General features: G+C 33.5%; 1 protein-coding gene across 1 annotated transcript in view; it reads left to right on the top strand.

The window, feature by feature from the left end:
• ERC2 (ELKS/RAB6-interacting/CAST family member 2) overlaps nucleotides 1-12,677 on the top strand; it is a 311,703-nt gene that overhangs the window by 147,524 nt on the left and 151,502 nt on the right. The window contains exon 10 of the mRNA XM_062008749.1: nucleotides 8,487-8,680. Within this exon, the coding sequence (XP_061864733.1) occupies nucleotides 8,487-8,680 (194 nt within the window). The remainder of the gene's footprint in view (nucleotides 1-8,486; nucleotides 8,681-12,677) is intronic.

Raw genomic sequence — 12,677 nt, 5'->3', positions numbered from 1 at the left:
TAGTTGTGGAGAGAAAAGAGAAGAATCCTTTTCAATAAAATTATGCAAAAGCTTTTCATGGAAATACAACTACTTTAAATGTTGATAGCTTATGAATGCTATTGATGCCAGAATTTAAATACCCAAACAAGCTATTTCTCTGAATGTCTTTTGTTTTATTTTATTAGATAATGTATTTGTTTACTTTTCATTTCATTACAAAATATACTTCACTACAATCTGAAATATGTTATCTTCTTTAAAAAAATTGCTAAAAAATCCTAAAAGCACAAATCATTTTAAAAAAAATCAAAATCCTCTTGAAGGACTTGAAATCCTAAGTCAGTCTTTCATGACTATAAGCATATGATACAGTCATGGAAAAATAAGCATTTATAAAAAATAGCATCTAGAACATCTTTCATATAAAAAAGGAGTATGTTTCCTGCACGTAAACACAAAGGATGATTAAATGAGAGTTGAAAACATAATACTTTTATTATATCATAAATGCAGCATAATGCCCTGATGGAAATTCACCCAAGATTTGTTAGAAGACCCGGTATTTCCACAATAAAATGTAGCTATAACCCTCTTTCTGGGCATGTGTAGTTGAACAGAAACAGTGACTGTTAATGATAGTAGACTCCAAACAGTAATTTTAAATTCACGTTTTGTCTAATAAAATATTTTATGTTCAAACTTGTAAATATCCTGTTTTAAAAGTAATTGGTCCCCAGAAAACTACCTTCACCGTGTTTTCACTCCATAGGAAACTGAAACAGAAATTTGGGTTATTCTTGCAGATGTCTGAGTTAGAGTAGGAGTGAACATCAACGTAGTTCTGAGTAAATTAACCTACATGTCCCCTAAGAGTGCTTAGGTATGAACATTAACCACTACGGAAGCTAGAAGGAATGGGCACAGTTTATGTCTCTCTTTCAGAAGTGATTCCAAGAGGCTGTCTGTTGAGAAATTTGAATGCTGCTTATGCATTATTTCTCTCATAAAAATGTAATAGATAAGATGCTTTTCATTGTAGTATTGTGAAGGCATTATAATTGAATATTGATTTATGCATGTTAAGAAATGATACTAATGAATATGAAGACAGTATTCTGAGCACATTTGCTGGAGTTAGTTTTCCATGAGCACTAATAGTGATAAGTACCATGCCTGAAAGAAAATGTGTACAAGGGGCAAGTCCAAACAGAACCTATAAATAAATTTTAAAAACAAGTATTTTTAAAACTTCCTTTTCCCCTGTTTCCACTCTTTCTTACTTTTGGAGAGAATAAGATTAATTTATTGATAATAAAGATTTTTTTTTGTCAGATCTGATTAGATATAAATATTTTTTCAGTATTGCATGAATGGATTGTTCACATTTCAGCAGGAGAGATTGTGCTGATCCTAAAACCAATTTTAATTTCATAGAGTATAGTAAAGAATATTTATTCATGTGACTGTGCTATGTTTTAGTACACAAAATAGCATTTAAAGCATAGACATGCTCGTTAAAGTTTTGTGACAAAGATTATACATCGAAATTGATAAAATTTAAAACCACCCCAAACATAAACCCCAGAAGAATGCTCAATGCTTTCTTTTTGGCCAAAATTCCACAGACTTTTTGTTGACTTACTTTGTATTGCTGCTAGTGAAAGAACAGCAGAAATTACCTAATGGGTAGCTAAGTGTTTTATACATATGTATGTGTAATCTTATTATCCATTCTAGAATTTCCTCCTTTTGTTGTTTTTCGTTATCTTAAATTTGCTTGCTTACTGACACATGTGCAGTTGCTAGAGTACTTTTTTGCAAAGTTGTACTGTTTTAAAGTCATTCTGCATAGAAAATTCAGTCTTGTGTTAAACAAAAGGAAAGTAATAAATTTAATGATACAATTTAATTAGTCTTTTATTATTACCGTCTTTGAAGCTTTGGTGATAAATTGTAGCCTCAGCCAAAAGCACTTCTTGTGATTCATTGCTTGAGACCAGCACTTAATGTATCATCAGAAGTGGACACCTTCCTTTATTTCATGGGTTATTTAACTTGAGAAAGGGAAAGTAACACAAACCTTAAATTTCTTACTCCAGCTATTCTTTTTTAGGAGCCAAAGTCAACATTTATGTTTCCCCAGTGCCTCTCACTTTCACCAAGGAATGTTTAGAATCTTAAATTTCTACTTTTTTTTTTTTTTATAAGTTCTTCTGTGCAAATGCACTGGTTTTGTTGAGCTAATGCTGTTTTCCTGAATCTTTCCTTCTTTTCCTGTCTGTGCTTCACTCCCTCCCAACTTTGCAATGTAGCAAGCTGAACAGTTGTTCAATCAGATGTACAATCCAGTAAGTTCTATTTTAAAATGCCCGCTGTAACATATGAAAGCATGAGGATCCATTTCCTTAATGTGTTGTGCTCTTCCTCTGTGGAGCTTTGCAGAATACTTCTGATGCTCACTATGCTATACTCATTATATCTGAATAAATGAACTTTGTGGACTTCAAGGCCATTTTAAGAACATGAAATATATTAAATAGGTATATACAATATTTCTAAGAAAACAAACATCCTAGCCTTTAGGTCCTCAACTTCTCCATTAGAAAAAGCATGCAGGTGATTTTTTCTTTCTTTGCTTTGCTTTGCTTTTTAATTCCTCCTTCTGTAGTACTTTATTTGATCCTTCAAATTTGAATAGCTTCTAATCTATTCAGTTTATCTTAAGTGACTGAGTTGAGTAGGTGAATAATTATATCTAGGAAGTCACTGGTACTGTTTTCAAAAGTATAATTAAAATAGTTCAGGTCAGTTTTGCTCATAAAAGACTGTATATATTGAACATGTATAGATTAAGAAAATGGAAATGTATTTACCCAAAGAAAATGATGACATATAAAATAATTAATTCAAAGGGCAGTATTTGAAGAAGCCAAACAGCATTTTTGCCAAACAAGCCAAACTTTGGCTTGTCTAGCATTATTATTTTTGCCTACATCTGCTTTAATTGTACAATTATCTACCCTTTAGACTTGATGGTGTTCCTTTTTCAATTTGAGGAAGAGAAGTAATAAACATTCTCTCTGCAAGGAAAAGTTCGTAGTTTCTTGGCTGAAATTGTTATATTTCATGTGCTATGAGCATCACAGAGCAGAAAAAAAGTTGTAATAGCAATTTACAAGCTATAGTTTACTTAGTAATCGTAGTTGGAATTATCATGTAATTAGGATAGTACATATAGAAAATCTGCCTCTGTAGCTTAAGTAATGTGATGCTATGGATTAAGAAAGATATTGCTTTCCCTGAAGCCAGTGGGAATTGTACCATTAAGGCCAGCAGAACAGGATTCCAGCTTTTTAGACTCCACTGTTGCTAAGTTTTGCAGCTTCTAATTATGTAATGAATGTGTCATGACTTAAGTATGGAAAAAGAGAGTCCTACAGAATGTCCTGTATTTACTTTTGAAGCAATTGGTGAACTATTTTACAATCCAGTTATAAACTGTTTCCAAGTAGCCAAAAATCTGATATCATCACCTCTATCATCCAGCACACTGCTGGTCAAAGAGCTTTTCCCTTTGAACAATGAAACCTTTTTTCTGTTTTGTCTTGGCTCAACTTTGTGATAGTTATGTTTCTGTTCATATCATTTGCACTTCTACCGTGCCTGTCTTTTCAGACTGGAGTCTTTTTGGTGTTAGTTTTTCTCTTGATTTTCATAAATGCTTATTAGTAATTTTTTTTTTCAGTATAGTTATTCTGTTGTATGGAATTTGCTTGTTTATTCCTAGTCTATTTGTGTGCAGTATTCCAAAGTCAGTCATCTAAAAAAAAAAAAATTATTTTTCCTGCCTTTATGTGCTTAATTTTCAAAAGAACAACCCACTGGCAGTTCTGACGTAATGGATACAAGATCCTTTTCCTTTGGAACCATGAGACAAGTTTTCTTAAATAAACTTTTCTTGTTCTTTTTCTTGTGCTTATATATATGAGTCTAATTTTAACCATGTAGGTAGTAATCATCCTCTTCTCCCTCAAAACCACCTAAGATTTTGAAATGGAATCGTGGTTTCATTAAAGTCAATGGCAATGTATCCTTTGAATTCCACAAGGCCAAGATGGCATATCAGTTACTTGAATTTTTTTTTGTATTGCAAATCATCACGACATTTTAAGAGAATATTTCTGCATCCCTTTTTTTTTTTGAGAAAAAGTGTTCTAAAAAAACAATGGCAGTCTAATCTTAGAAAACTGAAGTTTTAATGCTCTTCTGTTCACATGTGTCAGAGAAATGACAATCAAACCTTTAGTAGATTTCTTTCGGCCCATATAGCAATATAGATTTTTTTTTTTTTGGTATGATGGAATCTGCTCTTTCTACTGTGTCACACAAGTATCAATTCAAAGTCTTTAATTTATTGCTGTATATAAAGTTTTTAAAATGCAGCTGTAGATAAAATTGTTTTATTCTTATACATGTTTAGATGCCAAAGTGGAGATGATATAGAAAGGATGTAAATCCAGCATACTCTGTACCAAATGATTTCAGAATTCTTTCACCGGTGTGAATAGGATATGAACAGATTTGGTTGCACATTTAAGTATGTTTTGAAAGGTTAACTGTTTGAAATACCCAATATGCCAATTTCAAATATTGGCAAAATCGATTATAAGATGGTTTTTACATGATTGGTTTTGTTCTGTAATGAAATTATGATGTTGTACTTACTTTGAAGTTTAGGTGCACCTTCTTCTGAGTAATTAAGATGTAGTTTTCCAAATACTCCATCAGAGCAATGTCAGATTAAAATGTAAATTAGTTGCAGAATCCACTCTAATTTGTTTAGAGCAATCCCTGCAGTTAAGTAAAAAAAAAACTTGAATTTTAAGAAAACTAAAAAAAAAAATTAAGGTGACAGCAATTGTTTTTTTTAGTTTATTAATAAAAGTAACAAACTTTGAAGGATCTTACAAAGTAATTTCTTGCATGTAAATTTTGCTGTTCCATTTATATTTTTTTTTTTTATGAAGTACTTGGTTGATTTCTGTGTATGTTTGTGTCTGAAGCCTTAAAAATGAAATACTATAACCATCCATAACCATGCATGCATGATTGTACAACACGTTAGTATACTGAATAATTCATGTTGCATGTCTGTGCCACATTATTATGGTCTTTCTGTAGGAAATTTGTGGTTTACATAAGGAACTGTTACTTACAAAGTATTGTTAGTATTTATTAAGCAATTAGCAGAATAGATGCATAAGTACTGTAAAAATTAGTGAAATTATTATGGAAGAGTGATATGATGTTTTTATTGAATTGTAAAAGTAACATAGAACATAGTCACATGATTAACGGACAAAGCATCATAAACCAAGTGTGCTAGTTTGAGACTACTCTAATTGGTATATATAAGTATTATCATGTAGAGATACAGATGAAGAAATCAATTTAATTGCCGCTGAAAGGTATGCAAGAACCAGTGACTCTTACCCATAAAAGCCTCATAAAACCAGGAAATATGTTCTTCCCAAGAAAACAAAACTTGGGGAGAAAAAAGGGAATAGAAATGGAATTAAAAAAAAGATAGAAGAGAGGACAGTAGAGAGTTTGATTCATGTGATAACCATGCAACTTGTGGTTAGACGTGATCCAAGCCTGTTTCCTACACACTACAAAGAAACTTGTCCTATCTGGGTGTGAGTAGGGTCAGTATCAGCTGAGCTGCCTTTCGTCTCCTTTGGGCCTACTGTTTGACCTCAGAAGTCAAGTTCCATCTGTCAACAAATCACCATAATCTCTACATAACAATTAAAGAAAGTGCCTAGTTCAAATCCAAACATATCTTTTAAAGCCATAAAATAGAATAGCTGTGCTGCCATTGAGCAGGATCTCGACTGGCTTGAGAGTTGGGCAGAGAGGAACCTCATGAGGTTCAACAAGGACAAGTGCAGAGTCCTGCATCTGGGAAGGAACAACCCCATGCACCAGTACAGGTTGGGGGTCAAACTGCTGAAGAGCAGCTCTGCAGAGAGAGACCTGGGAGTCTTGATTGATAATAAACTAAATATGAGCCAGCAATGTGCCCTCATGGCCAAGAAGGCCAATGGCATCCTGGGATGCATCAAGAAGAGTGTGGCCAGCAGGTTGAGGGAGGTTCTCCTCCCCCTCTACTCTGCCCTGGTGAGGCCTCATCTGGAGTCCTGTGTCCAGTTCTGGGCTCCTCAGCTCAACAGGAACAGGGAAGTGCTGGAGAGAGGCCAGTGCAGGGCCACCAAGATGATCAAGAGTATAGAACATTTTTCATACAAGGAAAGACTGCGGGAACTGGGGCTGTTTAGTCTGGAGAAGAGGAGACTGAGGGGAGATCTTATTCACATTTATAAATATCTAAAGGGTGGGTGTCAGGAGGTTGGGACATCCCTCTTTTCTATAGTAGATAGTAACAGGGCAAGGGGTAATGGGATGAAGCTGGAACACAAAAAGTTCCACTTAAACATAAGAAAAAACATAAGAAAAAACTATTTCACCATGAGAGTGACAGAGCAGTGGCACAGGCTGCCCAGGGAGGGTGTGGAGTCTCCTTCCTTGGAGGTCTTCAAGACCCGCCTGGACATGTTCCTATGCGACCCGGTCTAGGTGAACCTGCTTCTGCATGGGAGTTGGACTTAGATGATCTCTAAAGGTCCCTTCCAAGCCCTACCATTCTATTATTCTATGATGATATACCATTGTACTCACAATGTCAGATAGATTGTGGTTTTCTCTCCTGTAGTTATCAGCAACTTTGTTTACAACATGAGGAATCCCTTAAAGGAACTCATTTTCAAAAAATATTTAATATTCTTGTTCTTCCTTCTTAACTAACTTTCCTTCATTAAGGCAATGTCCTTATATAAATCTGATTTCTGACAATAATATACTATAGGAAGTGCTTGTAAAAGTAAAGACTGGGACTTTATTTTTTATTTTTTTTTAAATCATTAGAATAATCTTATGATTGTCTTTGAACTTATATTGATTTCTGTGTGACACAGGTAACTCTGCTGCACTTCAGTGCCCTGTATACATTGGATACTTAATCATGCTTATATGTTCAGCTTCATGTTGAAAACCATGGGAAAGTACAATGGTGGAGTAGGATAACTAACACTTCAAATCTACTATGTTTTTTCTTATCCTCATGCTTAAATGATATGTTACATGCACTCCATCAAGTTTCTTCCCTACTAATTTCAATTCATTCTGTGATTCTATGATTTTGAAAATTGTTGTATTTATACTAAACCCAGGCATTCTTTATTTACACAGAAAATTTTAACCATTGCAAAGAATATGAACCTTGTAGTATCTGTAGTTTATACTAATTCTTTCTGAAACACACATTTCATTTTGAACTGCATTTCTTTCATTGCTTGCTTGCAATGTCTCTTCCCTGAAATTAAGAAAGAAAAGGAAGTCCACATCTCTGTGTCATAAGATAGTTGGAGGACCTTCAGTTCTAAATATCCTGAATTTCTGTAAAATTCCTGTGTTAAGAGAATGTTATCTGAATTTTCTATGTTTAATGTGCACTGCCTTAAACTACTTGTTTTTTCCTTGCCTGCTCTTTGAAGATGCCAATTAGGAATAATGGGAAGCAAGGGGTAGGCTAAGCATTGCAGTGCATTGTTGTTTCCATCTGTCTGTGATTATTCGAGCCAACAGTTTAAAGCACTTGATGCCAGATCATGCTCCCACTGAAGTTAATTGGGTTTTTGCCATTTAGTTTGATGGGAGTAAGATTGGGGTCTGCACTGTTGATATTGTATTCATTGCGTTCTTGTCTGTGAAACTGCCACCCATCCATGCATGTGTTTGCCAGGTTTGTGCCGTTTTTACCAATGGGCTTGTTCTTCTGATATTTCAGGTTAAGTATTAATGCTAAGAGAAAAAGGATTATTGGGTAAAATGTCTGCAGAAACAGACATTTTAGTTTATTTACTTGTCCTTTAAAAATAACACTGCATAAACCCAGTTTCTCTTTTTTAAATTTTTCATGGCAATATGTATATGTGTATCTCTGTATGCATATATATATATATATATATACACACACACACACGGAATGAAAGTATGTGTGTGTTTATATGGAGAAAGAGAGAATATCATTAATTAAGAAATTGACTATATATTTGAAACACTTTAAAACCTTAATATGAATGAGATGAATTACAGGTAATTTTTAATTTATAAAACACTCTTAAAATATGGTCACTTTAATGTGCAAAAAACCATTAATAAAGCCCCTCCTCCTTGAGGATGAGAGGATTTCACTATAATATTAGACTATGAAGATGTTTTAATTCCTTTTTATAATACTTCTATTGAAAATATTGTCATTTGACAGAAATACCCATAATCCTTTTTAGTGAAATTTTAAACTCTGAGTTGGAATAAATAAAGCTCTCAAAGCTATATAAGTTACTGTCATCCTTATTTTTTAAAAAATATTGATTCTGAAGGCTCATGAGGCTGAAGAGGAGGCACGGATGAACCCAGAATTTGCAGACAGAATGAAACAGCTTGACAAAGAGGCATCGTACTATAGAGAAGAATGTGGCAAAGCTCAGGCTGAGGTTGACAGACTTCTAGAAATTCTCAAGGAAGTAGAGAATGAGAAGAATGACAAAGATAAGAAAATTGCTGAGTTAGAAAGGTAATTCTTGTATTATTTATCTTACATTGAGTGACATTTTTATTTACTTGATATTTATCACAGAGCAAGGAGAGGAGTAGAATATGTTTATTAATAGAATATTTGTTCTGTCTTGTAACTTTGAAACAGAATTGCAAAAAAAAAAAAAAGGCTGAAAACATCATCTCCTCTCTGTTGACTTTGGAACAATTTAAGGTTTTCAATTTTCTAGTTGCCTCTATAAATAGAACAAATATAGGAAAAGCCATATGCAATTTACAGTGACAACAGCCCTCCCATAAAACCTGTTGGAGAACAATCTTGTCTTTCTGGTAAATGGTAAATGCAAACTGTCTTCACATTTGTTTCTTCGTTGTGAACAGCATCACTAATTCTCAGAGGTCTGAAAAGTATTGGTAAGTATTTCTAACCAATCTCCAGACCATTTAATTATAGCTGTAAATATTTCTCAGTGTGTCTATAGTCTTTGTCCGCTTCAAATGGATATTTTCTGATATTTGACCAGGCAGTGATTATATCTTATTTTTGGGAAGGTTGTGGAGTCTTTCCTTAGTGGAGACAGGAGGGTTTGGGGATCTATTTGTCTCATGCTCTTGATAATTAAACGATTATTAGAAACTTCTTCCATATGTTTTGCTGCAATTTATTTAATGATAAGTAATCTATAGGTTTCTCATTTCTTTGTTCCATTCCTGTACTAAGCAACTCTTAGATGAATGAAAGATAGAATTTTATGTTTTCAGATACTTTATGTAGCTGTTTTCTAGTGATCAAGTCAGAAGAGAATGCTTCATGGTTCGGAAAGAGAAGTTTAACAGAAGCATTGTTGTGATTATTGCTGTAGTTCTGGTCAATAGAGTGTGGCTCTGTCTCATTAGGGAGAATTACTGTGAAAGAGAGGAAAATCTGCCAGGAATATTGGTTACCTTAAGGGGGAGAAAAGCTTGTAAAGATGTGTAGAACATCTTTTACTGATGATGTCTTAACATTCACAGCTATCTGTTGCCAAACCTTATCTTTCTCTGCAGACATTTGGCAAAGGTTTAATGATAATAATGAATGGTATATATTTATGAATCAAAATGTCATTAGAAGCAAGACCTCAAATTTAAAGTGAAAAAAGAAGATTTGTACTTGAAGTAGAACTGAGTATTTACATGAGGACAACTTTAATTAGCATTTGCCTCTGTCATGGATCATAAGGAGTTTGTAATACTTTAGTGTTTACACCAACTTTAATGTATAAAGTAGATACTAGAGGAAGATAGTAATAAAGAGTGGTCACTTTGTGCACCATGACTGAGTTTTGCCTAAACTCTCCAAAATCCTAAAGCAGCATATTGAAAAAAACCCCATGGTTAGCAAATATATGTCTTCAGGAATGTGCTGCCTATTCCACCCACGTGCTGTAGGGGCAATTACAGACCTAGGCTTGTACTATATAGTGTGTACTATACAGGTGTGTGACCAAGCTGGTGGAAACTGACTGTAGTTTTTACAGAAACAGTAACCCATATTGTCTTTGGGCTATAAAACATATTGAATTATGGTGTGACACACGTGTCGAATGATTGAAAGTTGAAATGACAATTAAGATTAAAGGTTGAACATGATGGAGTAGTGAAGATTATGATAGCAAATTTTTAGTAAATGTTAACTTTATTTAAATATTTTATATAAAAAATAAATGATAGCAATAAGTAGATTTATTTGAATTATATTGAGAATTATTGATTAAAAAAACAGTGATTACAAAGAACAAGGAAGCAAGGGATGCAGAGAGAATATCACTGTCAGCAGTCAACCTCTTCATATTGTCTGAGAACCCTGTAGAAGCTTTCCAGTCTGTTGATGAGGGTGTCAATCCTGAAATAACATTTCAGAAAATAATTTAGTACCCCTGGGTAAGCACAGGCTTTTTGAATAGAATATACTGCACTTTGAATGTGATCAAGTAGTTAGTCTTTGCCATGAACCTTCAAGTTTTTCTGTAATGAATACATTACGATGTCCATGCCATGACCAAGGACAGTAGTATGTTTTAATTTTAGGAAGTCATTGTGGTCTAAGATTTACTTGTGTATTCTGTTAACTTCAGTGCAGTTCCTCACTTGATTTAACTTATATACAGCTTTCAGGATTAATTCCAAATTCCTATACATGTAGTATATATAAGTTACTTACTGTAAACTAGGCAAAAAGTAGGTTTTACATAAAAATGATCTATGATTGATTTCACCCACAGAAGTTACTACCTGTACTTGTTAATGCAGTCTTAGGGCCACTTTTCAGCATGCATAAGCACAGGCACAAATTTCTGATTAGTCCAGTAAGGCTAGCAATTTGTTAGCGATATAAAGATGAAATAGGAAAATATTTTAGAAAGTGTGTATCTAACCCTTCTGACTACTCAGGCTTAACTTAAGTTTCTTTAAAATTTAATTTATTTTCTCTCCTCTCCCTCTTCCTTGTTTTCTAAAACATTGGCCTAAAGATCTAAATCTGTATAGAACTGTGACACCTGTTGGTGTCCCTAGAGAGGAAACTTTGATGTTGAAATTCCCCTTTCTAGGGGGGTTAGGTGGAGTTTAACATTTTATAAAGTGCTACTATTCTGCTTGTAATAACTATTTGATTGGCTCATTATTGAGGGAAAGAGGTGGAGCCAAAGCTCAATTTACCCTCTTTATGAGAGTAAAGTATTGTGAAAATGAGGGCAAATTTAACAGAAGAATATTTGAAAATGTTCTTTCCTTCTTGTCCCACTGTTTTTTAATTCATGTAATGTGCTCTAGACGTTTTCTCCTTTTTTTTTTTCTCTCTTTTCCTCAGAAACAATGTATCTTCAATATTTCCCCTCATTTCAGATCCAATGGCATCTCTGAGATTTTGTATGAAAATTAATGCTCTTTTGAAATATATTTTTTGGTTAAGAGCCTGCTGGGATCTACGTTCGCTGCTAGGCCAAGGTCTTTACATTGCAAGATAATTGCAACAACATATGTTCACAAAATTTATAAACATAAATTTCTAAGCTCAGTCTCATGAAGAGTACTGCAACCTATGGTATCTTCACAATATTTATTTTAATTTGTTTTAATTTGTGAGCATAATGAAGTGTACTTGTATAAATCAATCAGAAAAGTAAAAACATTTGTAATGAAGTTAGCATTTACAAATTCAAGCAAGAATTAAAACAAGAGGATGAATATTTCTGTACTAGTACTTGTCAGAAAGTATTGGCACAGAAAGTGTCAAATACTCAAGGGTAGCAATATCTGCTTCAAGATAAAAGCAATTAAATTTTAGAAGTATATGCTGTTTGGCAGATGAACATTATTAACAATCCTGAAGATTTCACATGAATGGTACTTCTTTTGATTTTAAGGTGATTTTCTTGCCTCAGAAACTATGACGTTTCTGAGTTGCATCACTAATCATACTATTCCTCATATTTAAAACTGTGCTGGTATGTTTCTCAAATTATTCCATATGTATTTATTTTGTATTTTTAGCTTGCCATTACTACATAGGAGAATGAATTCCTTCTCCTATTCTAAAGCTGTTTAATTGATTTTATATACATCCTTAATGATTTATCTGTTTATAATGAGATCAAGTTAAAATTAAATGCAATATATGCCAGCATAATGTACTTATGGTAAACTTAGATTCATGGGGGGTTTTTTTGGGTTTTTTTGATGAAGGAAATGTGTGGGTGGGATTTTTTGATTTGAGGTTTATTTTATTTTTTTACAATGTAAATGAAAGTTGGTAAGATAGCGACCAGCTTAAATTCTAATGTGAAGTGCCTAGACAAAGATAGATAACTGCAGCTGAAATGGAACTGTCAGGATGGAAGGAGTATACTGTTTAATGCTTTTATTAGTGGTAGAATGAAAAACATATTTATTAATACTCTAGGGAGCTCAAATAATGAAATTATGTGAAATACAGTAGTACAAAATGCATGGTTGTGAAGTTAGAACCAGTAAGA

Source organism: Colius striatus, chromosome 15 (assembly GCF_028858725.1).
Source record: "Colius striatus isolate bColStr4 chromosome 15, bColStr4.1.hap1, whole genome shotgun sequence".
NCBI classification, from domain to species: domain Eukaryota; kingdom Metazoa; phylum Chordata; class Aves; order Coliiformes; family Coliidae; genus Colius; species Colius striatus.
Note: the sequence above shows the minus strand (reverse complement) of the source record. Positions and strands in the feature narration are given on the sequence as shown.